The following is a 26,232-nucleotide window of genomic DNA, read 5'->3' as shown; positions in this document are numbered from 1 at the left end:
AGTTTATGGTTTGGCACAGACTAGATGGGCTGAAGGGGCTGTTTTTGTGCTGTATTTTTGTATGACTCTCTGACTCTACTATGTCATAATAACAACATTGATGGATTTGTGGCCATGTTTGTGGACAATATGAAGATGGATGGAGGGGCAGGTAGCGTTGAGGAGGTAGGGGATCTGCTGGAGGACATAGGAGAATGGGCAAAGAAGTGGCAGAAGGAATATAGTGTAGGGAAGTGTATAGTAATAAAGGTGTAAACTATTATCTATAGGAGAAAATTCAGAAATCAGAGGTGCAAATGGTTAACTTGCAGGTTAAGTCAGTTGTAAGGAAGGCAAATGCAGTGTTAGCATTCATTTTGAGAGGGAGTAGTGATGGTCCAGGAAATTATAGACCAGTGAGCCTTACTTCAGTGGTTGGTTAGTTGATGGAGAAGATCCTGAGAGGCAAGATTTATGAACATTTGGAGAGGCATAATATGATTAGGAATAATCAGCATGGCTTTGTCAAACGCAGGTCTGCCTTTACAAGCCTGATTGAATTTTTTGAGGACGTGACTAAACACATTGATGAAAGTAGAGCAGTAGATGTAGTGTATATGGATTTCAGCAAGGCATTTGATAATTACCCCATGCAAGGCTTATTGAGAAAGTAAGGAGGCATGGGATCCAAGGGGACATTGCTTTGTGGATCCAGAAATAACTTGCCCACAGAAGGCAAAGAGTGGTTGTAGAGGGGTCATATTCTGCATGGAGGTTGGTCACCAGTGGTGTGCCTCAGGGATCTGTTCGGGGACCTCTACTCCTTAAGAAACTCATGGACAGGTGCATGGAACTCAGAAAAATAGAGGTAATTTCTAAGGTAAGGACATGTTTAGCACAGCTTTGTGGGCCGAAGGGCCTGTATTGTGCTATAGGTTTTCTATGTTTCTATGACTAGAATACAAAAGCAAAGATGTATTGCTGAGGCTTTAGTCGGACCCCATTTGGGAGTGTTGTGAGCAGTTTTGGACCACTTACCTAAGAACGAACGTGCTGGCATTAGTGGGGGTCCAAAGGAAGTTCATGAGCATGATCCCAGGAATGAAAGACCATTTGATGGCTCTGGGCCTGTTCTTGCTGGAGATTAGAGGTATGAAGCATCTCATTGAAACATTGAATATTGAAAGTGGAGTGGAGAAGATGTTTCCTATAGTGGGGGGTGTCTAGGACCAAGGGCATAGTATCAGAACAGAAGGATGTCCCTTTAGAAGAGAGATGAAGAATTCTTCAGCTGGAGGGTGGTGAGTCTATGGAATTCATTGCCACCGACTGCTATGGAGGCAAAGTCATTGGGTATATTTAAAGCAGAGATTGATAGGTTCTTGATTACTAAGGGTGTCAAAGTTACAGGTAGATGCCAGGAGAATGGTGTTGAGAGGGGTTGATGGTGTAATGGCAAAGCAGACTCTTCTCAGCCAAATGACCTAATTCTGCACCTGTGTCTTATCATGGAAACATAGAAAACCTACAGCACAATACAGGCCCTTTGGCCCACAAAGCTGTGCCGAACATGTCCCTACCTTAGAACTACCTAGGCTTTACCCATAGCCCTCTATTTTTCTAAGCTCCATGTAGCCATTCAGGAGTCTCTTAAAAGACCCTATCGTTTCTGCCGGACCACCACCGCTGGCAGCCCATTCCAAGCATTCACCACTCTCTGTGTAAAAAAAAAACTTACCCCTGACATCTCTATACCTACTTCCAAGCACCTTAAGACAACACCCTCTCGTGCTAGCCATTTCAGCCCTAGGAAAAAGCCTCTGACTATCTACATGATCAATACCTCTCATTATCTTGTAAACCTCTATCAGGTCACCTGTCATCCTCTGTCACTCCAAGGAGAAAAGGCCAAGTTCACTCAACCTATTCTCATAAGGCATGCTCCCCAATCCAGACGACATCCTTGTAAATCTCCTCTGCACACTTTCTATGGTTTCCACAACCTTCCTATAGTGAAGTGACCAGAATTGAGCATAGTTCTCCCAAGTGGGGTCTGACCAGTGTCCTATATAGCTGCAATGTTACCTCTTGGCTCCTAAACTTAATCCCATGGTTGATGAAGGCCAGCGCACCGTATGCCTTCTTAACCACAGAGTCAACCTGCGTAGCAGCTTTGAGTGTCCTATGGACTTGGACCCCAAGATCCCTCTGATCCTCCACACTGCCAAGAGTCTTACCATTAACACTATATTCTGCCATCATATGTGACCTACCAAAATGAACCATCTCACACTTATCTAGGTTGAACTCCCTCTGCCACTTTCTAGCCCAGTTTTGCATCCTATCAATGTCCTGCTGTATCCTCTGACAGCTCTCCACACTATCCACATCAGCCCCAACCTTTGTGTCATTAGCAAATTTATTAACCCATCCCTCCACTTCCTCAGCCAGGTCATTTATAAAAATCACAAAGAGTAGGGGTCCCAGAACAGATCCCTGAGGCACACCACTGGTCACCAGCCTCCATGTAGAATATGATCTACCTACAACCACTATTTGCCTTCTGTGGGCAAGCCAGTTTGGATCCACAAAGCATTGTCCCCTTGAATCCCATGTTTCCTTACTTTGTCGCTAAGCCTAGCATGGGTACCTTATCAAATGCCTTGCTGAAATCTACGGCTCTACCTTCATCAATATGTTTAGTCACATCCTCAAAAAATTCAATCAGGCTCGTAAGGCACCTTTGACAAAGCCATGCTGAGTATTCCTCTCCAAATGTTCATAAATCCTGCCTCTTAGGATCTTTTCCATCAACTTACCAACCATTGAAGTAAGACTCACTGGCCTATAATTTCCTGGGCTATCCCTACTCCCTTTCTTGAATAAGGGAACAACATCCGCAATCCTCCAATCCTCCGGAACCTCTCCTGTCCTCATTGATGATGCAATGCAATGAGCAATCTCTTCACTCGCTTCCAACAGTAGCCTGGCTTACATCCTGTCTGGTCCAAAAGCTCCAGCCCATCCTCTTCCTTAATATCTACTTGCTCAGGTTCTTCAGTCCACTGCAAGTCATCCCTACAATCACCAAGATCCTTTTCCATTGTGAATACTGAAGCAAAATACTCATTACCTCCGTTATTTCCTCTGGTTCCATACACACTTCCACTGTCACACTTGATTGATCCTATTCTCTCACATCTTGTCATCTAAAGGAAAGTATTCTTGGTACCTCACCACCTTACTCCCAGTTCTTCCCTGAGGTGTGTGTGCATTCCAGTACATATCTTCTACACTACTTCTCAGTGCATAATGACTTGCCGTAGTTTCCTCATTTCCCCTGCCCAAATGCCCCACCCTGGTCTTCTCAGGGTTACATTGATACCCTGCTGAATGTTACTTCACACAGCATTATTTCTCTACCACTTTCATGGCACCCCAACTTGAATACTCCCAGGCTCATACCTACCTCTGCTTTTAGAAGGAATGTGCCTGATTGTGTGAAGCTGTGCCAGAATGTGAAGCAAGCCTCTGCTCTCCTCAGACTCAGGCAGCATAATCCGCTGCCACTGCCACTGCCAATGGCTACCACATTAGATCATTGTCACGGTAGCACAGCTGTGGCAGCAGGCAGCCTGTGAGGACTGGGGTTGGAAGGCCTGGTGCAAACAATGTGGTGTCTCAATGCTGTGATGCTGGGTTCATGCCTGCACTGCTGTGGACTGAAGGTATCCAATCATATGATCTCTCTCATTACTTGTTGCACATGATGGGAGTTGATGTTTCTCCCTCTTTATTTGGTTATACTGCTCTCCCCAGCTCAAATTTCCCAAGCTGACTGAACAATGACCACAGGTAGCCTTAGTCTCTCACAGTATACTCCATTCCCTGAAATTCTGAAACTCTTGGTTTTCCTTGATTTTATTTTATCACCTTTCACCTTGCACTTTAAACTGTTTAACAACTTCTGTTGTATGATCTAGATACTTAAAATTTATTTTTCCTGCAGTTTTAAGCTTTATTTCTGTTTACTTGATATCTAGGAAAAGAGGAAAAAATTGTGCTGTGTTGTTTAGTTAAATTACTGGAATACTGATTATCCATTGTATCTTCACTTCTAATGTTTAGTTCCAACAACTGGGTACCAATTCTTGTGGTATTATGTCTTTTCATTGTCACACCCAGTTATCTGTTCTTCATTCTTGGCCAGGTTTTTGCCCATAGAGGGGTCACTGTTTCATGATCAGTAATGCAAGGTTGTGGTTGAGATCACCTTTTACATGTGTCAGTGATGATTCCTGGTCAATAGTCTACTCAGCTATTCCTTGATCTGCATCTGGTAAAATGCCAAATCAAAGGGGTATGCTGGAATACAGCAGATGAAATCTTAGTTTGTGCGACATTTGTGATAGATTAAAAATTATATTCCTCCATTTTTATGTAGTGCCTGAAGTGGAAGGTGATCGTGCAGCTGAAATCGACAGTATAAGTTCCCTGTGCTCTCAGATAACACATGCTTTCAGTGGACAAGTGGATGATCCATTCTCATCTGCACCAATGACCAAGCCTGCTGTGGGAGTGACTCCTCAAGTGACACCCTCCCAAAGTAAGCATCTGTTTTGATGACAATTCAGATGTGAATAAACTTTGCCACAAAGTTTGTATTAGAATTATGACCATCTGCATTTTCTCAATGTAGTCAATGGAACATCAGCCTTCTCAGCACCTGTTGCAGCTCCAGCCATGTCTCCCACAGTGATGCTAGTGCGGGACACCAACCCTTGGTCCCAGGCCCCACCTACAACCAGTGACAGAACAATGGTTGCTGCAGGTAAGCTTATACACACCATTTATGTACCTGGCAGAAGATGGAATCAAAAGAACAAATTATAATTAATCTGGACAGAATCAGAAAGATTTGAAAAGATCACATATTGTTCGGTGTGAGTGCAGAACATCAGAAGTAACTTGTTATTTCAAATTCAGCATGCTCTAATGTAATTTAATCTGTCACTGATATTTGGTGTTTTACACTAGATATGAAATGTTTATTGTCGTTTACACTAACCCTGCATTCCTTGTCCCTACCACTGGCACAATTTCACCCTGGTTGTTTACATTTTCTGCTTTAATCTTGAATTGACATGCCAGTGTTACCTTCCTTCAATATAAAAACAGTTTCTTCATCTTCCAATAAGTTTTGTTTAGTATTGCATCTGTCTCCACTGAATTTGCTGCTGTGATTCTCAACGCAGCCCTCTGTGCCTTGTTTATAGAGTCATATACCTTAGAAAGAAAGCCATTCAGACCGAGTCTATGCCAACATGAACAACTGATCCTATCCCCATCAACTCCTCCAGATTTTACCACTGGGGCAGCTTTCTGCAGCCAATTAAATTATGAATCCTTATGTCTTTGGAATATGAGAAGAAATTGGGAAAATCCAGGCAGTCACAGGGAGAAAATGCAAACACAGGTTACCACTGGAAGTTGAGATTGAACCTGAGTTAGGACCAGGACAGCAATAAAAGTAGAGGCAGTGACTTCATATGGAATTTATCTCTTCACTATCTTGCTTGACCCTTCCACAATCCAACAATCTAGTACTAAGTACATGGAAACTAATATTGAAGAGGATATTCCAGCTCATCTAAGTTGAGTCAGGCAACAGCAGATGGAATTAAATCTTAAGTATAGAGTGATGCATTTTGGGAAGTTGTGTAAGGTTATGACCCAGCCAATGATGTTAAGGCTCGAGTGAAGTATCTCAGTACACTGAATAGTTAGAGCATGGCTTTGTATGTGATAAATTATGCCTTATGAATTTGATGTGCTTTTGAAGAAATAAGTAAGATGATTGATAATGGCAAAACAGTAAATGCTAGCTATTTGAACTTCAACTCTTAACTGGACAAGATAGATGAGTCAGAGAGATTAGATCACATGAGATTCAGGGTTAGCAGGCCAATTGGATACAAAATTAGCTTTGTGGTAGGAAGCAAATGTAGTGAGGTAATTGTTTTTTTTTCCCCTAGAGTGGAAGTCTGTGACCAGTGGTGTGCTGCAGGGATTCGGTACTGGGTCCCCTGCTGTTTGTCATAATGGTTTTGATAATGATGTAGCTTATGTCGCAAGTAAGCTTCCAGATGACACCAAAGTTGTGTTTTATTAGCAGATAGTGAAAGTGTGTAAGGTTACAACAGGATCCAGATCAACTGGGAAATTGAAAGATTAGTAGATTAAATTTTATTGGAACAGGGCAAAATGATGTATTTTGTGAAACTAAACCAGGGCAGGGCATACACAGTGAATGGCAGGGTCCTTTGGAATGTTGTAATCCTTTCAATAGTCAATGCAAGTAGCCTTTTTCAAATGTGGTTGAGTGAGATGAAAATTAGAGGTCATATGTTCAAAGTGAAAGGTGAAATATTTAAGGGGAACCACAGGGGGAACTTCATTCAGAGAGTAGTGAGAGTGTAGAATGAGCTGCCAGTGGAAGTGGTGGATGCAGATTTGATTGCAGCATTTAAGAGAAGTTTAGATAAGTACATGTTTGATGGGACTAATCAAAATAACAATTTGGCATGGACTAGATGGGCCAAATGGTCTGTTTCTGTGTTGTATGACCCAATAGTTCTTTTTTATAGTTTATTTTCGGAAAGCTACCGTGGGGTGCCACCATAGTGTAGCGGTTAGCACCATGCTGTTACAGCTCGGGGCATCAGAGTTCTGAGTTCAATTCTGGCGTCCTCTTAGAAAGTTTGTACATTCTTTGTGTACCTTTCTTCTGGGTGCTTCAGTTTCCTCTCTCAGTACTGGTTAGTATGTTAATTGGTCATTATAAATTGTCCTGTGATTAGGCTAGGGTTAAATCAGTGGGTTGCTAGGCAGTACAGCTCATTGGTCCAAAAGGGCCTGCTACACTCTATTTCTAAATAATTAAAATAAAACTTTCATAGTTTCTTGGAAGTTGTGATTCTGGTAGAGACTGGTGAAGGTGGTGTATAGCAGGCTTACCTTCATCAGTTGGGGCATCAAGCACAAGTCACAGCTGAAATATTGTGTGCATTTCTGTTCCTAATACCATGCCACATCTTAGAAAGGGTGCAGAGAAGATTCACAAGGATTTTGCCAGGATTGGAGGGCTTGAGTTCGAAAGAGAACATACTGAGCCAACCAGGTGATAACCTGATAGTGCATGAACATTTTGGGAATAGTTGACTACATCTCTATATTTAAGGTAAATGTGTTGCGAACCCCGTAACTGGGCCTCTTACCAGCAAAGATAGAGAGGTCCGTTGAAGTCTGATGATAGGATTTTTAAAGTATTTATTAGTAAAAATACACAAAAGTAATGTCAACTCAAATATACAGATAATATACGTCGTCAATACTAAATCTAAAAGTGCGGGTATAATAATAATCAATAAGAAATAAGTTCTATCGTTGTCTAGGGGATAATGTATTGTCCGATGGAAATACAAGAGTCACTCAGTTCATGCAGGCTGCAGCCTTTGGGGACTGCTGGGTTTGCAATGGTTGGAGAGAGAGAGAGAGATTTGGAGAAAAACTTGCCGATTCCTTTTATGATTTCAATCCATCGGAGTCTCGTTGGTGTTGGTCGTTCACTTCTGGCCTCTCCTTTAGCTAAAGCCGTTCTTCGGTGGTGAGCCCGCCAATCCCAGGCAAGGGAAGGGCGCACACGAGCCCCCCACCAGCTGTCGCTCTTAAACGCTGTCATGGGATTTCTAGCATTTCTCCTGGTGCATCTAAAGGGGTTGTTCCCCAGACCCTCTTTTATCCTGACTCACGGGGTATCAGATGTCAATCAGGCTGGGATAATGCAATCCCTCAACTAGCCCACTCTGGTCATCCCCTGAGGGGTTTCAATGAATAGTACAGTACTCAATACACAATTCCGTCTCTAAGAGACAATAGCCGTTATCAACGGTTTTGTTTCGCTGAGGCCAGGACACATTCCAAACCTTGTGGATTCTCTCTCATTTCCTGGGTCCCAGACCCAAATTAATAGCGATCTTGCGATTCTCAAAAAGGAGGGGGCGACTTTGTACCCTTCGGCCCCTCAGAGTTGCGGCACATTCGTAACCCCCTTCCTTCTAAGATTTTTACCACCGGTAAAAATGAATTAATACAGAGTCTTACAGGATTTCAGAATCTAACACAATACCAAAGAGTTTTTTTTCACTACAGAGTAATACAGTTATACATTCAATTGAGCATCTAAACAGTTAGCGATTACATTGTCACTTCCTTTAATATCTTAACATCTTGTACCTTATTTCTTGTAGCATCAGACTTTAATTTGATAACCACCTATTTTTTATTCCTTTTCTTCAGCAAACAAAAACTAAAGAGTTATGATCTTAGCTTACGTGTATTTTACAAAAGTTCATGCAAATACTAATCTTTATTTTACTTTCAAACTTAACAGTCAATCTTCCATGGGGGTTGATTTTATTATTTACATGCTTTGTCAAAATCCCTTAAAACTGGATCCTGTTATTTAAAATGGCATCCCGTCAACCCTCGCCCCTTTTCCAGTTAACTCCCACGTGGTTAACTTGTATACTAGTGTGGAATAGGCTTTTGCATGCTCCTTTCATAGGAGTTATTTCATCAACAATGTGTTCCAAACTTAGACCATTTTCCGAATTTCCACACAATTCTTTAATTTTAAGCAAGTTGGTAGCATGAGTTTTCAGTTTAAACTCTGCAAGCGATCTCTCTTTGTCCAAACAGCATTTCAAATTCTGCCTCTTCACAGTACACTCTTGAATAACATTAGCGTGTGGGGCACCTTTACATTCCAAATCAACCTGTAATTGATTCGCAGGCACCGTGTTACCAAGCCATTGTCTGTAGCCTGGTTGCTGCTTCTGACATCAATCCAGACTCTAAATTTTCTTCATTCAATTTAGGAACTACACTTTTCCCTTTTCCTTCAATAATAATATTCACCTCAGCACCTTTTATCTCCTCACTAACTTTTAACACACCTTCAAACACAAACAACTGGGAATTCTCACTTCCCACTAGTACCACGGTTAACCCTTTCTTCACTGAACCAAGTCCATCTGACCCACAAGGACTGCATTCCTTTTCAACTGAATCAAATACCTCAGACTTTTCCTGAGTTCCCTTACTAGGTTCAGTACCACGTGCGTCCACATCTTGAACACACTCAAACGGGACATCTGCCTCTTCCAGGCTTTCAATACCCGTACCCTTTTCAAATTCTAAATTCTCCTGATCCTCCCAGTTACTCTCTGGGCAACTCCCTTCCAGAGTAAACTCAACCCCGCGGGCTGAAACAACCTCATCTGCTAACCCAGCAGACTTCTTCAAAGTAATGGCATCCTTTTCATCTAGGACTGCCCTCATTTCATTAAAGGGAACACCTTTAGAATTTTCAACTTCTTCAAACAGTTCTGCCAAACCAGACAGATCATCCAAGACCAACCCTGGACCTTTTAACAGCCTTATCTGTTTCTCATCTTTACTCCGTGTCTCTATAAATTTCCTCCTGGCTAAGGGCAGGTCTACCTCCTCTCCCTTACTGTCTTTCACTTTCCTATTCTCCGTTTTACCACCCTCTAACCCCTCTTGGTACAGGGTCAGTAAAAACGTCTCAGCCAAATCGATACTGGCCGGATTTAAACTGGTCTCTTTCTCAGCTGCCTTTCTCGACATGCTGCAAGTTGTCGCGCATGCAGGATATATCTTGGAATCTAGGGGCGGGACCTCCACACTTACAGGTTGGCTCAGCAGCTCCATGGCCGACCAGACTTCACCACCAGCTAAATCGTTACCCAGAAGGATGTCTACGTCAGTTCTCGGAAACTCTGATCGCACCCCTATTTCAACTGGTCCAGATACCAGCTCACAATTTATAACGATCCTATGCAAAGGCACCGCTTCTGTCCCTTTTCCTATTCCTCTCAAAGCTACCTCTCCAGTCTGAGGACCAAATCCTAGTACCGTACTGCGAATCAGTGACAGTTCAGCTCCCTTGTCTCCCAAGATCCGCACTGGAACTGGTGTGTCTCCCTCTTTCACAGACACGGTTCCTTCTGAAATACATTTCTCAGACCCCTCTCGTATTCTGTCTACCTGGGGCTCTCTCATCGATTTACTGATCACCACAACACATCCTGTAGGGACTGCTGCTCTCCCTTCTCCTACCTCCTTCCTTTGAGCAAGGCACTTAGATGCAATATGACCCACCTTTCCACAATTAAAACAGGTCAAGCCAGGACCTCTCCTTGCCTTTCCTCCTCCTTAATTTTACCACTAGCTCCCAGTGGGATCTCTGCCTCAGCCGGCGGGCTTTCTCTACTGTTCCCACGGTCTCTCTGGTAACTTTTATTTGAGGAAAACTTTGTCTTGTGGGTTAGGGCATATTCATCTGCGAACCTAGCAAATTCGGAGATGGACTTATTCGGCGTCTCATTCAAATACATCCGGATATCATCCGAAACACAACCTTTAAATTCCTCAATCAGAATTAACTCCCTGAGACGCCAAAAATCTTCTTCCACTATTTCTGCTGCACACCAGTAATCCAAGAGCACACCCTTCTCATAGGCAAACTCTGCATACGTCTGATTCCACCCTTTCTTTAAATTTCTGAACTTTTGTCTATATGCTTCAGGTATCAATTCATAGGTCCGAAGAATGGCCTCCTTTATTTTCTCATAATTCTCAGACTCCTCCTCCTCCATGGACAAGGCCGCATATGCCCGTTGTGCCTTCCCTTTTAACACACTTTGTAACAACGCCACCCACTGCTCTTTGGGCCACCTCTGACTCCACTCACTGCCACCTTTTCAAAATGCAAGAAATAACTATCAACATCCTTTTCTTTCTCGGCCCTTTCCTTCTCCTTTTCAGCTGCTTCCAGCTGTTTTAACTGAATTTCATGCTCCCTCTGCTTCTCAGCTCTCTCCTGCTCTAACTCCTTTAGCTGGAGCTCATGCTCCCTCTTCCTCTGTTCCGTGTTCAGCCTCAATTTCTCCAACTCTAACTGAGCCGTCCCACTAGCTGGTACCTTTTCAGGGATATTTTTCAATACCTCAGCTGAAAACACATTCTTCACAATATAATACTGAGTTATGACCCTTCGCACCTCCCGCTTTTTCATCGACAACCTCACCTCTGCGAGATTTAGTCCTTTCGCAATATTTATCAAGTCCAACTTTGTGGCAGCCTCTAGCGCCTCCAGAGTCAGGTTTTCTATAAATTTGTCAACGTCCATCTTTGCTGGTTTCCCGTCTGGTTACCCGCACAACCAGACCCACGTTTGGACTTAAAAGCCCGATTCACTGGCCCTCCAATTTGGTATCAAATCTCGAGACGAGGCCCCCACTTTGTTACGAACCCCGTAACTGGGTCACTTACCAGCAAAGATAGAGAGGTCCGTTGAAGTCTGATGATACAATTTTTAACAGTATTACTAAAATTACACAAAAGTAATGTCAATGTAAATATACAGATAATATACGTCGTCAATACTAAATCTAAAAGTGCGGGTATAATAATAATAATAAGAAATAAGCTCTATCGTTTTCCGATGGAAATATAAAAGTCACTCAGTTCATGCAGGCTGCAGCCTTTGGGTACCGCTGGGTTTGCAATGGTTGGAGAGAGGGAGAGAGAGAGATTTGGAGAAAAACTTGCCGATTCCTTTTATGATTTCGATCCGTCGGAGTCTCGTTGGTGTGGCCGTTCACTTCTGGCCTCTCCTTTAGCTAAAGTCGTTCTTCCGTGGTGAGCCCGCCAATCCCAGGCAAGGGAAGGATGCACACGAGCCCCCCACCGGCTGTCGCTATTAAACACTGTCATGGGATTTCTAGCGTTTCTCCTGGTGCGTCTAAAGGGGTTGTTCCCCAGACCCTCTTTTATCCTTACTCACGGGGTCCTCAGATGTCAATCAGGTTGGGATGATGCAATCCCTCAACCAGCCCACTCTGGTCGTCCCCTGAGGGGCTTCAATGAATAGTACGGTACTCAATACACAATTCTGTCTCTAAGAGACAATAGCCGTTATCAGTGGTTTTGTTTCGCTGAGGCCAGGACACATTCCAAACCTTGTGGATTCTCTCTCATTTTCTGGGTCCCAGACCCGAATTAATAGCGATCTTGCGATTCTCAAAAAGGAGGGGGCGACTTTGTACCCTTCGGCCCCTCAGAGTTGCGGCACATTCGTAACAGCAGGAAGCTAAAATCAGACTGGAGTAAAAATCATTTTCCTATCAAAGATGACAGGAAAATGTTTAAGCAGGGCAAAAGGGATGATGGTATGTCCTTGGTGAACTGGATCAAAGAGAATCCCAAGATATTTTCTACTGTGAGGAAAGAAGGATAACTAAAGAAAAGGTAGATCCGCTAAAGGAAAAACATATTTGCTCACAGTCAAAGCAGTGATTGAGGTACTAAACCTGATGAACACTGGCTCATGGACCTCTGGCTTCTTCCTGTAGTCAATAATCAGCTCTTTGGTTTTGCTGATGTTGAGTGAGTGGTTGTTGTTGTGGCACCATTCCTCATAACCAATTCATCACCTCCTTTGATTTGGCCACAAACAGTAGTGGGTCAACATGGCTGAGTTAGACAAAGGGCCTGTTTCCATGCTTTCAACTCTTATCACTATGACAAGACCAAAAATCCAAGAAGATGGTGGGCATAGGAGGTAAGGAGGTGAAGAAGGTACACAGGATACTATCCTTCATTAGCTGGGTAACAGAATATAAGAGACAGCACCTCCAGGCCGATATTTTATGTGCTGCTGGTGGCCAGAGATGGAGACATCATAACCGATGTGCGAGGAAGCGGAAGCGAGTCAAGCGGGCAGGGGTCCGTGCCAGGCAAAAAGCAAACCCTAGCCGGCCGGCTCTCCCGTCCATTCTGCTCTCCAATGTCTGCTCCCTGGACAATAAATTGGACTACATCTGACTCCCAACAAAATACTTGGCAGGAGTACAGAGTCTGCTGTGCGTATGTTTTTACAGAGACGTGGCTCACTGTTGGAATTTCGAACGCCACCGTTCAGCTGGACGGGTTCACCTTGTTTCGAGTGGACAGGGTCGCAGTTCTTTCTGCTAAGACCCGCGGTGGTGGCTTGTGTGTTTACATCAATACAGAATGGTGTAAGAACTCTGTGCTGGTTTCCAGACACTACTCATTGTTAGTGGAGTTTGTGGCGGTTAGATGCAGACCATTTTATTTGCTACAGGAATTCACCACTGTCCTCATAGTCGGTGTCTACATTCCCCCCAGCGCTAATGCTAAGGAGGCGCTCTGTGAACTGTACGGGGCTATTAGCGAACTGCAGAACGCACATCCTGATGGTCTGTTTATTGTCGCCAGAGATTTTAACCACACGAATCTTAAAGTCAGCGTTCCCCAAATTCCATCAGTATGTGGACTTTGCAACGGGGGGGAGAATGCGTTGGACCTGGTTTACACAAACATCCCCAACGTGTATAGGGATGGAGCCCAGCCTCCACCTCGGTTACTCAGACCACATCTCTGTTATGCTAATCCCAGTGTTCAGATCGCTCATCAGGCACTCCAGACCAGTTCAGAAGCAGGTGAAAACCTGGCCAGCAGGAGCCATCTCTGCTCTTCAAGACTGCTTTGAGCACACTGACTGGCACACGTTCAGGGAGGCTGCAACTGATGGCGACTCTACCAACTTAGAGGAGTACACAGCATCAGTGACTAGCTACATTAGCAAGTGCATTGATGATGTTACTCTGTCCAAGACCATCACTACATGCTCTAACCAGAAGCCATGGATGACCATGGAGGTGCGTGTGCTGTTGAGGACCTGTGACTCTGCCTTCAGAGCAGGCGACAAGGCAGCTCTAACAACAGCAAGGGCCAAACTGTCCCAGGCCATCAGAAGGGCAAAGTGTGCGCACACCCAGCAAATCCACAGGCACTTCCAGGACAGCGGTGACACACAGCGCATGCGGAAGGGCATTCAGGACATCACCAACTACAGGACAACATCACCTGACTGTGCGGGTGATGCCACCCTCCCAGATGCAATGAACAACTTCTACGCTTGTTTTGAGGCAGAAAATGATGTGGCAGCGAGGAAATCCACCCCTCCTACAAATGACCAGATGCTGTGTCTCACCATGGCCGATGTGAGGGGAACCCTGTGCAGGGTCAACCCACGGAAGGGTGCTGGACCAGACAACATCCCTGGTAGAGTGCTCAGAAGATGTGCAGACCAGCTAGCAGATGTTCTCACTGACATCTTCAACATCTCCCTGAGCAGCGCCACCGTTCCAACGTGCTTCAAGGCCACCACCATCATCCACGTGCCGAAGAAGTCTTCAGTGTCCTGTCTCAATGACTACCGTCCTGTTGCTCTCACATCCATCATCATGAAGTGTTTTGAGAGTCTTGTCATGAGGCACATCAAGACCCTGCTGGACCCCCTGCAGTTTGCGTACCGTCCCAACTGCTCAACAGACAATGCCGTTGCCATCACCCTCCACTTGGCCCTAACCCACCTGGACAAAAAAGACAAGTACGTTCAAATGCTGTTTATAGACTTCAGTTCAGCATTCAACAAAATCATCACCCAGAAACTGAACGGAAAGCTGAGCCTACTGGGCCTGTACACCTCCCTCCGCAACTGGATCCTAGACTTCCTGACTGGGAGACCTCAGGATCGGAGGCAGCATCTCCAATACCATCACACTGAGCACGGGGCCCCCCAGGGCTGTGTGCTCAGTCCACTGCTGTTCACCCTGTTGACCCATGACTGTGCTGCAACATACAGCTCAAACCACATCATCAAGTTCACCGATGACACGACCGTGGTAGGTCTCATCAGCAAGAACGACGAGTCAGCTTACAGAGAGGAGGTGCAGCAGCTAATGGACTGGTGCAGAGCCAACAAACTGTCTCTGAATGTGAACAAAACAAAAGAGATGGTTGTTGACTTCAGGAGGGCACAGAACAACCACTTCCCTCTGAACATCGACGGCTCTTCGGTAGAGATCGTTAAGAGCACCAAATTTCTTGGTGTTCGCCTGGCGGAGAATCTCACCTGGTCCCTCAACACCAGCTCCATAGCAAAAAAAGCCCAGCAGCATCTCTACTTTCTGTGAAGGCTGAGAAAAGTCCATCTCCACCCGCCCCCCCCCCCATCCTCATCACATTCTACAGGGGTTGTATTGAGAGCATCCTGAGCAGCTGCATCACTGCATTGTTCGGAAATTGCACCATCTTGGTTCACAATACCCTGTAGCGGAAAGTGAGGTCAGCTGAGAAGATCATCAGGGTCTCTCTTACCACCATTACAGACATTTACACTACATGCTGCATCCGCAAAGCAAACTCTTCTCCCTCCTGCCGTCTGGGAAAAGGCACCGTAGCATTTGGGCTCTCACAACCAGACTATATAACCAACTTACTGACCTGTTGTCTTGTTTATTATTTCTTGTAATGCCTGCACTGTTTTGAGCACTTTATGCAGTCCTGGGTAGATCTATAATCTCGTGTAGTTTTTATTTTCTGTGTTGTTTTCACGTAGTTCAGTGTAGTTTTTTTACTGTTTCATGTAACACCATGGTCCTGAAAAAGCTGTGTCATTTTTACTGTGTACTGTACCAGCAGTTATGGTCGAAATGATAATAAAAAGTGACGACTTGACTTGACTTGGAACCCCAGTTTCCCCTCTTCCCCCCCCCCCCCCACCACCACTTTGTAATCCCTTGTCTCTCAGGTCGCTCCGCAGCTCTTGGGTCCTTGGAGACCCAGTTCCCTCTGACCTTCCCCTTTGAGGCAGAATGTTCTGTTCTCAGTAAGAACCTCATCTTTGGCTCCCTGCACCCACACCTCAGTGAGTTCCACACCTGCCACAACACTAAACTCTTCTTCCGTCGCCTCCGTCTTCAAGCCTACATCTTTGGGAATGACTCTCTGGCTAGCATCGATGACCCCTTCTCTGATCTTCAACCCTCCTCCTCTTCCTGGACACCCCACTCTGGTCTTCTGCCTGCTTTGGATCTTTCTATTGCTAACTGCTGATGAGACATCAATCGTCTTGACTTTATCACTGCTCTCTCCGATTCCAGCCTCACCATCTAGCCTTCAGATAAGGGGGATGTTGTAGTAGTCTAATGGACTGACCTCTACCTTGCTGAGACCAGGCGAAAACTCTGACACCTCCTCGAACAGGCCATTGTTTCCCACTGCCTCAAAGGGGAAGGTCTGAGGGAATTGTGACAACCTAGCACAGATGAGAGCTGGGATCGGGTTGGGTGGAGGAGAAGAGGGTTGGTAGTGTCTGAAGGGGGAGGGTTGGGGTGTTCAGGGAAGGTAGGGTGAGAGCTGTATTAGCTCTGGGGATCTCCCATCAAATGGAACCATCTCATAGTTCCCTCACCCCACACCTCCTGTTCCTACCTTCTACCGAAGATTCATTAATCTGTCTGTCCAGGTAGATCCATTGTCTCTATTTGTTCAAGCAGGTTCCTGGTGTTTTATATTAAAATCCACAGTCTTATTGTCTTATTGTCTTATATTCTAATTATTATCACCTTATATGGATCGGTCAATAAAAAAGAAATCATCCGAGTTTAAGCTTTCCCTATTTTAATGTAATAACAGAATTTTCATAATTTCTAAATGTAATGCTGACATTAGGGAAATTGTATGGTAACTGCCAAAACCAAATAAAATAGTGAAGTACTTTTCATTCATAGTAATTTTTCATACACTGAATTTCTGGTCCCATGCAGAGTGATTGCATCTTAGATCCTTTACTGTATCTCACATTACCCATTCATTACGTCAGACAATCTCAAGGTCTACACACACACCCACCCACCCCGCATTATACACTTAATACGTTTAAATGCCAAATCACTTCTTCTACTCTATCAGCCTTCATTTTCAATCTCATCTCATCCACCTCACTATTAATTATCTCATTGTTAAACTACTTTATGTACCCCTTCAAATTACTGATTTCTTGATATCCTTTTCATATAGACAAAGTTAATAGAATATTTTGATTTTCTCTTTCCATACCTAATTCATATCAAAGGTTTTAAACCTCTGCTCATTATAAGTATTGGCTTCTGGGCTCAATCCCTTAAGGCCGAAGAACTGTTTGAATTCATGCGAAGTCAGTTGCCCTGATGGGCATTCAGTCATAAACTTCTTGTACCAGTGGTGGAGCTTGACAGCCTGTAAATCATCCACAGTGGTGCTCTGTGAGTTTCCCGTTACACCTGTTGATCTCACACACAGGCACTCACTCGCTTTATGTCTGAACATCCAAGCTAATTTAACTGAGAGATAAGCTTCTCTCTGGCCAATCAGCAACATTAATCCCTCCTGTCATAGGTTTAAGCTCTTAGGATATTTAAAGAAAGCTACTATCTATCTGAACAGTAGATTGTTGCCAGGGTACAATTATTCCAAAGCTTCACTTACCCAACATCTCACACTGACTGCCGCACACTTCCATTTTCTTTGCCATTCTATTTTTGTCCCCTTCGTTCAGTTTCTCTTCTTAAACCAGGTATGTTTTCACTCAAGTGAACTAGTACTATTTAACTTTGACATATTTAAATCAACATCATACCCCTAGCTCAAGAGGGTGTGTTACCTCTTTTATGCTTAGTATATTTGGAAATGGGGGAGATGATCTGTGACTCAACTGTACAAATTTTAATTTTTACAATTGTGTATCTTGCTAATACATTTTCTGAACGCTGTTTTGCTCCATTCAAAATACCGTAAATTCCGTAGTACAAGCCGGCCCGGAGTATAAGCAGAACCACCCCCCCCCCCTTTTTTTAAGGTTAAAAAAGTGACTTTTTCATGTTACCTTTGTTTAGTTTTTGACTTAACCAGAGAAGATCACAAAATCTCACATGCTGGATCAATCCTGGAAATTTTGTGAACCTGTATCTGCTAAGAAAACAGGCCTACACATTGTAGAGCGTTAAGAGCAAATTCTTAATAAATAAATCAGAGGGAAATTTTGAATTAAGTTTCCAATGGAAAAGAACCCTCTGAAATGTAACCCCCATGAAACGTTCAAGAACGTTGCTGGATGGACGAAGCGGGTTGCTTGAAGTAGGTTAAAGAGGAGTGGCGTTGATGTCCAGAAGGTTTCAGGTAGGATAAGTCGCTACTTGTCTAGGACATGTTCAAAGTGCACTTGTCACTTGTCAGGCAGCATTGAAAGCTGAAAATACAGACATTGCTGTCATCCCCGGTGGTTTGATGTCTGTGCTCCAGCCACTAGATGTGAGTTTAAACAAACCATTCAAAGAATTCATGCATTGACAGTGGATCAAATTTGACCCAAAAACAGCCAATAAATACGACCTGTCTTCCATGTATCCGTTTTTCCAAAGTTGGCACCCTCTGTATTAGCCGAACCCCTAATTTTAGGACCAAAATTTAGGGCCAAATTCTCGACTTACACACCAGAATTCATGGTAACTGTTTTCCTCAGTTGTTTTGTTCTTTTCCCTTCCTCTATTCATCGACTTTTTATTTTATTTTGAGATACAGTGCACTGTACACCCTTTTGACCCTTCGAGCTGCACTGCCCCAGCAACACCTGATTAAATCCTAGCCTAATCACGGGACAATTTACAATATCCAATTAATCTGTCAACTGGTATGTCTTTGGACTGTGGGAGTAAACTGGAGCGTCCTGGAGAATGCCCACACATTACACAGGGAGGATGCATCAGAATTGAACTCCAAACTCTGAGATAGAAACATAACTCTAACTGCCCCACGTAACTTGTATCTGCATACCTAGACCCTGGTTCAGTCCCTTCCTTGGCCGGCTGGTGGCATAATGGCATCAGCGCCGGACTCCAGAGCGAAGGCTCCTGAGTTCAAATCCAAGTCCAGCCAGCTCTGAGCACGCACTCCATCCGTGCCGGGTTGAGCGTCGAGCTACCCATTCGGCCTTGTAAAAAATACAAGGGTCGAGTCAGGAATGTTCATATTGTGACCCGGTTAATCTGAAAGGAGACCAATCCTGACAGCACGCACCAGACAAGAATGGCTGACTGTCTGGTGTGACATGCTAAAAATAAGTCCTTTCCTACCTACATCTGTAACACTTCACACGACCTTGATCTTTTCAATGACTTCAATTTCGCTGGCCCTAGTTATGGATGTCCAGTCCCTGTACATAGACATTGCCCATCAGGAAGGCCATAAAGCTCTCCGCTTCTTTCAGGACAACAGATCCAACAAGTTCCCCTCCACCATCACTCTCCTCTTTTTGGCAGAACTGGTCCTCACTCTTGATGCTTCCTCCCACGACCTTCAAACCAGAAGTATAGCCGTGGGCACTCGCATGGGTCCCAACTATGCCTGCTTTTTTGTCAGCTGCGTGGAACAGCCTATGTTCCAAACCTACACTGTTATCACCCCTGCCCCCCCCCCTCCAAATTCTTCATCGACGAATGCACGGATGTGGCTTCCTGAACCCACACTGAGCTCATCAACTTCATCAACTTTCCTCCAACTTCCACCGTGCTCTCAAATTTCCAGTCCATTTCCAACACCTCACTTGCCTTTCCAGAACTCTCTGTCTCTATCCCTTGTCCCTCAGGTCCCTCCACAGCTCTTGGATCCTTGAAGACTCCATCTTCCTCTCACCCTAGCTTCCCTGAACACTCCAACCCTCCCCTTTCAGACACTGGGAGACGGATTCTGGAAAGGTGTAATAACAGGATTGTAGTGGTGGGAGATTTTAATTTCCCAAATATTAATAGGCATCTCCCTAGAGCAAGGGATTTAGATGGCGTGGAGTTTGTTACGTGTGTTCAGGAAGATTTCCTGACACAATATGTAGATAAGCCAACAAGAAGAGAGGTTGTACTTGATCTGGTATTGGGAAATGAACCTGGTCAGGTGTCAGATCTCTCAGTGGGAGAGCATTTTGGAGATAGTGATCATAATTGTATCTCCAATGGAGATGGATAGGAACAGTCAAGTTAGAAAAGCATTTAATTGGAGTAAGGGGAAATATGAGACTATCAGGCAGAAACTTGGAAGCATAAACTGGGAACAGATATTCTCAGGGAAATGTATGGAAGAAATATGGCAAATGTTTGGGGGATATTTGTATGGAGTTCTGCATAGGTGTGTTCCAATGAGCCCGGGAAAGGATGGTAGGGTACAGGAACTGTGGTGTACAAAGACTGTTATAAATCTAGTCAAGAAGATTCAAAAAACGAGGCAACAGTAGAGATCTAGAAGATTATAAAGCAAGCAGGAAGGAGCTTAAGAAAAAAATTAGGAGAGCCAGAAGGGGCCAGGAGAAAGCCTTGGTGGACAGGATTAAGGACAACCCCAAGGCATTCTACAAGTATGTGAAGAGCAAGAGGATAAGATATTAGAGAATAGGACCAATCAAGTGTGACAGTGGAAAAGTGTGAATGGAATCGGAGGAGATAGCAGAGGCACTTAATGAATACGTTGCTTCAGCGTTCACTATGGAAAAGGATCTTGCCAATTGTAGGGATGACTTGCAACAGACTGAAAAGCTTGAGCATGTAGATATTAAGAAAGAGGATGCGCTGGAGCTTTTGGAAAGCATCGAGTTAGATAAGTCACCGGGACAAGATGTAACCCAGGATACTGTAGGAGGAGATTGCTGAGCCTCTGGTAATGATCATCAGTGGGGACAGGACAGGCTCCAGAGTATTGGAGGGTTGCGTATGTTGTTCCATTATTCAAGAAAGGGAGTAGAGATTGCCCAGGAAATTATAGACCAGTGAGTCTTACTTCAGTGATTGGTAAGTGAATGGAGAAGATCCTGAAAGGCAGGATCTATGAACAATTGGAGAGGTATAATATGATTAGGAACAGTCAGCATAGCTTTGTCAAAGGCAGGTCGTGCCTTACGAGCCTGACTGAATTTTTTGAGGATGTAACTAAACACATTGATGAAGGTAGAGCAGTAGATGGAGTGCATATGGATTTCAGCAAGGCATTCGACAAGGTACCCCATGCAAGTCTTATTGAGAAAGTAAGGAGGCACGCGATCCAAGGGGATATTGCTTTGTGAATCCAGAACTGGCTTGCCTACAGAAGGCAAAGAGTGGTTGGAGACAGGTCATATTCTGTATGGAGGTCATTGACCAGTGGTGTGCCTGAGGGATTTGTTCTGGGACCCCTACTCTTTGTGATTTTTATATATGACCTAGATGAGGAAGTAGAAGGATGGGTTAGTAAATTTGCTGATGACCCCAAGGTTGGGGATGTTGTGGATAGTGTGGAGGGCTGTCAGAGGTTACAGCAAGACTTTGATAGGATGCAAAACTGGGCTGAGAAGTGGCAGATGGAGTTCAACCAAGATAAATGTGAGGTGGTTCATTTTGGTAGGTCAAATATGATGGCAGAATATAGTATTAATGGTAAAACTCTTGTCAGTATGGAGGATCAGAGGGATCTTGGGGTTCGAGTCCATAGGACACTCAAAGCTGCTGCGCAGGTTGACCCTGGTTAAGAAAGCATACGGTGCATTGGCCTTCACCAATCATGGGATTGAGTTTAGGAGCCAAGAAGTAATGTTGCAGCTATATAGGACCCTGGTCAGACCCCAATTGAAGTACTGTGCTCGGTTCTGGTTGCCTCACTACAGGAAGGATGTGGAAACCATAGAAAGGGTACAGAGGAAACTTACAAGGATATTGCCTGGATTGGGGAGCGTACCTAATGAGAATAGGTTGAGTGAACTCGCCCTATTTTCCTTGGAGTGACGGAGGTTGAGAGGTGACCTGAGTGTATAAGATGATGAGAGGCATTGATCGTGTGGATAGTCAGAGGCTTTTTCCCAGGGCTGAAATGACTAGCACAGTTTTAAGGTGTTTGGAAGTAGGTACAGAGGAGATGTCAGGGGTAAGGTTTTTCCACAGAGAGTGGTGATTGTGTGGAATGGGCTGCCAGCAATAGTGGAGGCGGATACAATAGGGTCTTTTAAGAGACTGCTGGATAGGTACATGAGGTCCCATGTGCCACCTGTGCTCTAAGGGTTCAGACAGCGGATAGGTACATGGAGCTTAGAAAAATAGAGGACTATGGGTAACTCTAGTTAATTTCTAAAGTAAGGATATGTTCGGCACAGCTTTGTGGGCTGAAGGGCCTGTATTGTGCTGTAGGCTTCCTAAATCAATCTAAATCTAAATCTCTGCAGATAGTCTATCTCCTGATACCTTTTAAAAATCCACTGATTCTCACAGCTGCTTGGACCGTACTTCTTCCCAGCCTGTCACTTATAAAAATGCAATCCCCTTCTCTGTTACTCCTTCTCTGCCACATCTGTTCTCAGGATAAGGCTTTTCATTCCAGAGCTAATGAGATGACCTCCTCCTTCAAAGAAAGCTTGCCTTCCTCCACTATCAGCGCTGTCTTCCCCCGTATCTCTTCCATTTTGCTTACATCACTCTGTACTCCCACTACTCCACCAGGGATAGGGTTCCTCCTGTCCTCACCTACCACCCCACTGGCCTCCATGTCTAGCACATAATTCTCCAAATCCTACGCTATCTCCAATGAGATCTCACCACCAAGCACATAAGACCATAAAATATGGGAACAGAATTAGGCCATTTGGCCCATCAAGACTGCTCCGCCATTTCATCATGGCTGATCCGATTTTCCTCTCAGCCCCAATCTCCTGACTTCTCCCCCTCCCCCAGCTTTCTGCAGCATTCACTCCCTACATAACTCCCTTGTCCACTTGTCCCTCCCCACTAATCTCCCTCCTGATACTTACCTTTGGAAGTGGAACAAGTGCTACACTTGCCCCTACACCTTCTCCATCGCTACCATTCAGGACCCCAAATAGTCCTTTCAGGTGAGGTGACAGTTCACCTGTTTGGGTCACCTACTGTGTCTGGTGCTCCCGGTGTGGCCTCCTGTATTTTGGTGAGGCTCAATGTAGATTGGGAGCTGAGCACAGCTAGAAAAAGCGGACCTCCCAGTAGCCATCCATTTCAATTCCACATCCCATTTCCATTCTAATATTTCAGTCCATGGCCTCTTCTACTGCCGCGATGAGGCCACATTCAAATTGCAGTTTGTATTTACCTGGGTAGCCCGCAACCTGATGGCATGAACATCGATTTTTTGAAGTTCTGGTAATTGCCCCGTCTTCTCCACCATTTCCCATTCCTGTTTCCGTCTCTCACCTCATCGTCTCCATGGTGTTCTTCCTTCCCTTTTCTCCTACCCTCCTATCAGATTAGCCCTCCTCCAGCCCTTTCACCTACTGACTTCCCAGCTCTTTACAGAATCTCCTCTCCTGGTTTCACTTACCACCTACCACCTCATACTGCTTCCTTCCCTCCCCCCCCCTCTTACTCTCGACTGCTCATCTTTTTTTCTGGTTCTGATGAAGGGTCTCAGCTGAAACATTGACTGTTTATTAATTTCCCTAGATGCTGCCATGTCTGCTGAGTTTTATGTGCATTGCTTTGGATTTCCAGCATCTGCAGACTTCCTCCTGTTTGTGAATCTCTATAAAACACTTGTGAAGCCCCATCGAGAATACTGTGTGACTTTCTGGGCCTTTTTATCTCCCACCACCCCACACACCCACAGCTGCTTGCTTGACTTGCTGAGTTCCTTTAGATTGTTGCAAAACTCCTGGTCGTTTTGGGGATGTATACTATAAATAAAAGCCAATAAAAATTACTGATGCATGTTCAGAAAAAAACACCTTCATGGTTTTGGTTTCCTTCATTTGAGACTCTATGACCTTCTCTGACATTACAACCCATTCAAGACTGCAGTGTCCAACTGTGACCTTCTGTGCAGCGTTCTGCCCCATTTTTGGTTACTCTGCTTTCAGACATCAAAGTATTAGGTTGTGCAATATACAGACGTGTATTCATAAGTGTTTATAGCTAAGCAGGAAATAAAGGAACCCTTCTTGGGTGGCAGGTTATGACTGGTACAAGAATTGGTACTTGGGTACCAGCCATTCAAAATTCATAAGTGATTTGGTAAAGAATATCAGTGTTCCTAGTTTGCTGCTGATACTAAACTGTGTGGGATTATGAGTACAGCCATGATGTAAAGAGATATCTGAGGGATGTCAACAGGAGCATGGCAGGTCACTCACTCTAGTGTAAATCTAGAGAAAAGCAGAGTATATGTGCCTGAGGATACAATGTACAAGACTAGGTGGTATCAGGTACTCTTACAGTCACAGGGAAATGCAAGCACGGAAAGGCCATTTGGCCCATCTAGTCCTTGCCAAAACATTTAAACTGCTAAGTACTTTTGTAAGGAAATTGATTAAATGTTTTCCTTACTTGTTTAGCAGAGAATCGCTTTTTCCCCACAATGTGTTTGGATTTGATGCTGCAGTTTGTTTTTTCACTCTTCCTCTTGTGTTACACAGGTGGTGACTGGGGCCCATCTGCTGCTGTAACAGCATCATTTCAGCCCAGTCACAAGCGCACACCATCAGAAGCAGACCGCTGGCTTGAAGAAGTGTCAAAGAGTGTCCGGATGCAGCCATCACCCCAGCCTTCAGCATCACAGTCCTTTCAGAGTGGCACATTCATCAGCCTTCCAACAGCACAAGTCAGCATGGTGCCTCCCATGCAGCCTGCTTTTATTCCTGGTCAGCCTTACCCTCTGCAGGTCAACAATGGCATTCCATTTCAAGCTCCAAGTCTGCCAGTGGTGGGCATTACCCCTTCACAAATGGTTGCAAATGTCTTTGGCACAGCCGGCCATACTCAGGTTACCCATGCACAGCAGGGTCAGAACATGGCAGGGATTGTTACAAACCGTAGCCCGTACTTTAAACCTGACAAGCAGATTAATGGTTCGGCAGTTTCGAATGAAACAGAAAGTAGCAACTGGGCAGTGGAAACCAAAAGCACTCGGGTGGCAGCAGGTATTCCAGAGGATGCATTCGAAGCTCAGTGGAATGCACTGGAGTGCAAGTCAAAGCAGCGGGCAACACCTTCTCCAACTAATCCATTCTCCAGTGATTTACAGAAGACTTTTGAAATTGAGCTTTAAGCAAAGCTCTGGTTTACCTTTCCCTAGAGAGTATGTGGAGAATGTTCACTGGTGATAATGGGCGTGAAGAACTGCTTCAGCATTTCCGGAGAACTGTTATAAACATGATGCAAAGCTGGACTCAACCATCTGGCTAAGTTGTCCCATCAAAGGGGCTTGTCCATTATCTGCCTTTGAAAACTGGTTTATTCTAATGGTACACATTGGGAATCAGTTGCTGATTTCTAAACTCTTTCTACCTATAAATATGTGGGTACTCTGTGGTTGGACTGCAGGAAGATGCTGCAGTTCTTGTGTTGGAGCTTCCAATTTGAATACATTGATGCCAAAATCTTTATTTTTATGCATTAGTATATATTTTAATAGTACGGAAATTGAGCTGTATGTAATCTTGCCAAAGGTAAAACACCGAATGTATATACAAAGAGAGTGGTTTATTGCTGATACTAATGTAAGTAATTCATGTATTCCATCTTTTAAAGTGGTGTTTGCAATTATCTCTTTGCTATGGGTAGCACACTTGCTTGAACAGATGCCCTATTACAAATCATTAGTACAGAGCAGTATTGTTATGATGTACATTAACCATGATCAATCTTGTATTTTGTTCAGCAATATTTTGTGTTATTGACAATGTTCTTGATCCCTGGTTATCTTGAATAGATTTATTAGAGACCAGCCAGGTTTGATTGCCGGAATGGTAAAAATTGATTTGCACAATACAGATAAGCTGGCTCCTTGGTCACTTGTGATACTTTAACCTATCTCCATCTAGTGAAAACTTCATTTCTTCTGAGTTAGTTACTTGGCATCTTAATTTAAAGTTCAGCAGGTATGCTTTCTAGTTTTGTTTTAATGTTCACTTGCACGAGCCTTACAATCACTTGTAATAAAAAGAAATTTATACTGGAGATTTATAATCTTTAACAAATAAATGGTTGGAAGACTGACCTTATTTGAAAAGCGTTTTGGATTATTTGAAATCACTCCACTTTCTATGTTGGAATATTGTGTGGATCTGTGAATGACTGATTCCAGTTACTAAATGGTATTTTCCTTGACTAGCCCCCATATGTACTTGTGTCACAGAGCAAGAAAATCCCAGATCAATGAACTCTAATTGCAACAATAACTCAGTATAACTTTTATTTTAAAGAAGTCTGTAAAGCTATGCAAGGA

At 44.1% G+C, this 26,232-nt stretch overlaps 1 protein-coding gene across 8 annotated transcripts in view; it reads left to right on the top strand.

Moving 5' to 3' along the window:
* Nucleotides 1–26,008, top strand: part of numb (NUMB endocytic adaptor protein) — a 279,062-nt gene extending 253,054 nt beyond the window's left edge. For all 8 annotated transcript variants that reach the window (XM_059951811.1, XM_059951802.1, XM_059951794.1 and 5 more), the window contains 3 exons: nucleotides 4,424–4,585; nucleotides 4,679–4,810; nucleotides 24,422–26,008. In XM_059951811.1, coding sequence (XP_059807794.1) covers nucleotides 4,424–4,585; nucleotides 4,679–4,810; nucleotides 24,422–25,053 — 926 coding nt within the window. In that variant the 3' untranslated portion in view covers nucleotides 25,054–26,008. The remainder of the gene's footprint in view (nucleotides 1–4,423; nucleotides 4,586–4,678; nucleotides 4,811–24,421) is intronic.
* The last annotated feature ends 224 nt before the right edge of the window (nucleotides 26,009–26,232 follow it).

The sequence above is a fragment of the Hypanus sabinus genome, chromosome 2, assembly GCF_030144855.1.
Source record: "Hypanus sabinus isolate sHypSab1 chromosome 2, sHypSab1.hap1, whole genome shotgun sequence".
NCBI lineage: Eukaryota > Metazoa > Chordata > Chondrichthyes > Myliobatiformes > Dasyatidae > Hypanus > Hypanus sabinus.
The sequence above is the reverse complement of the archived record's forward strand: the minus strand, read 5'-3'. Positions and strand labels throughout refer to the sequence as shown.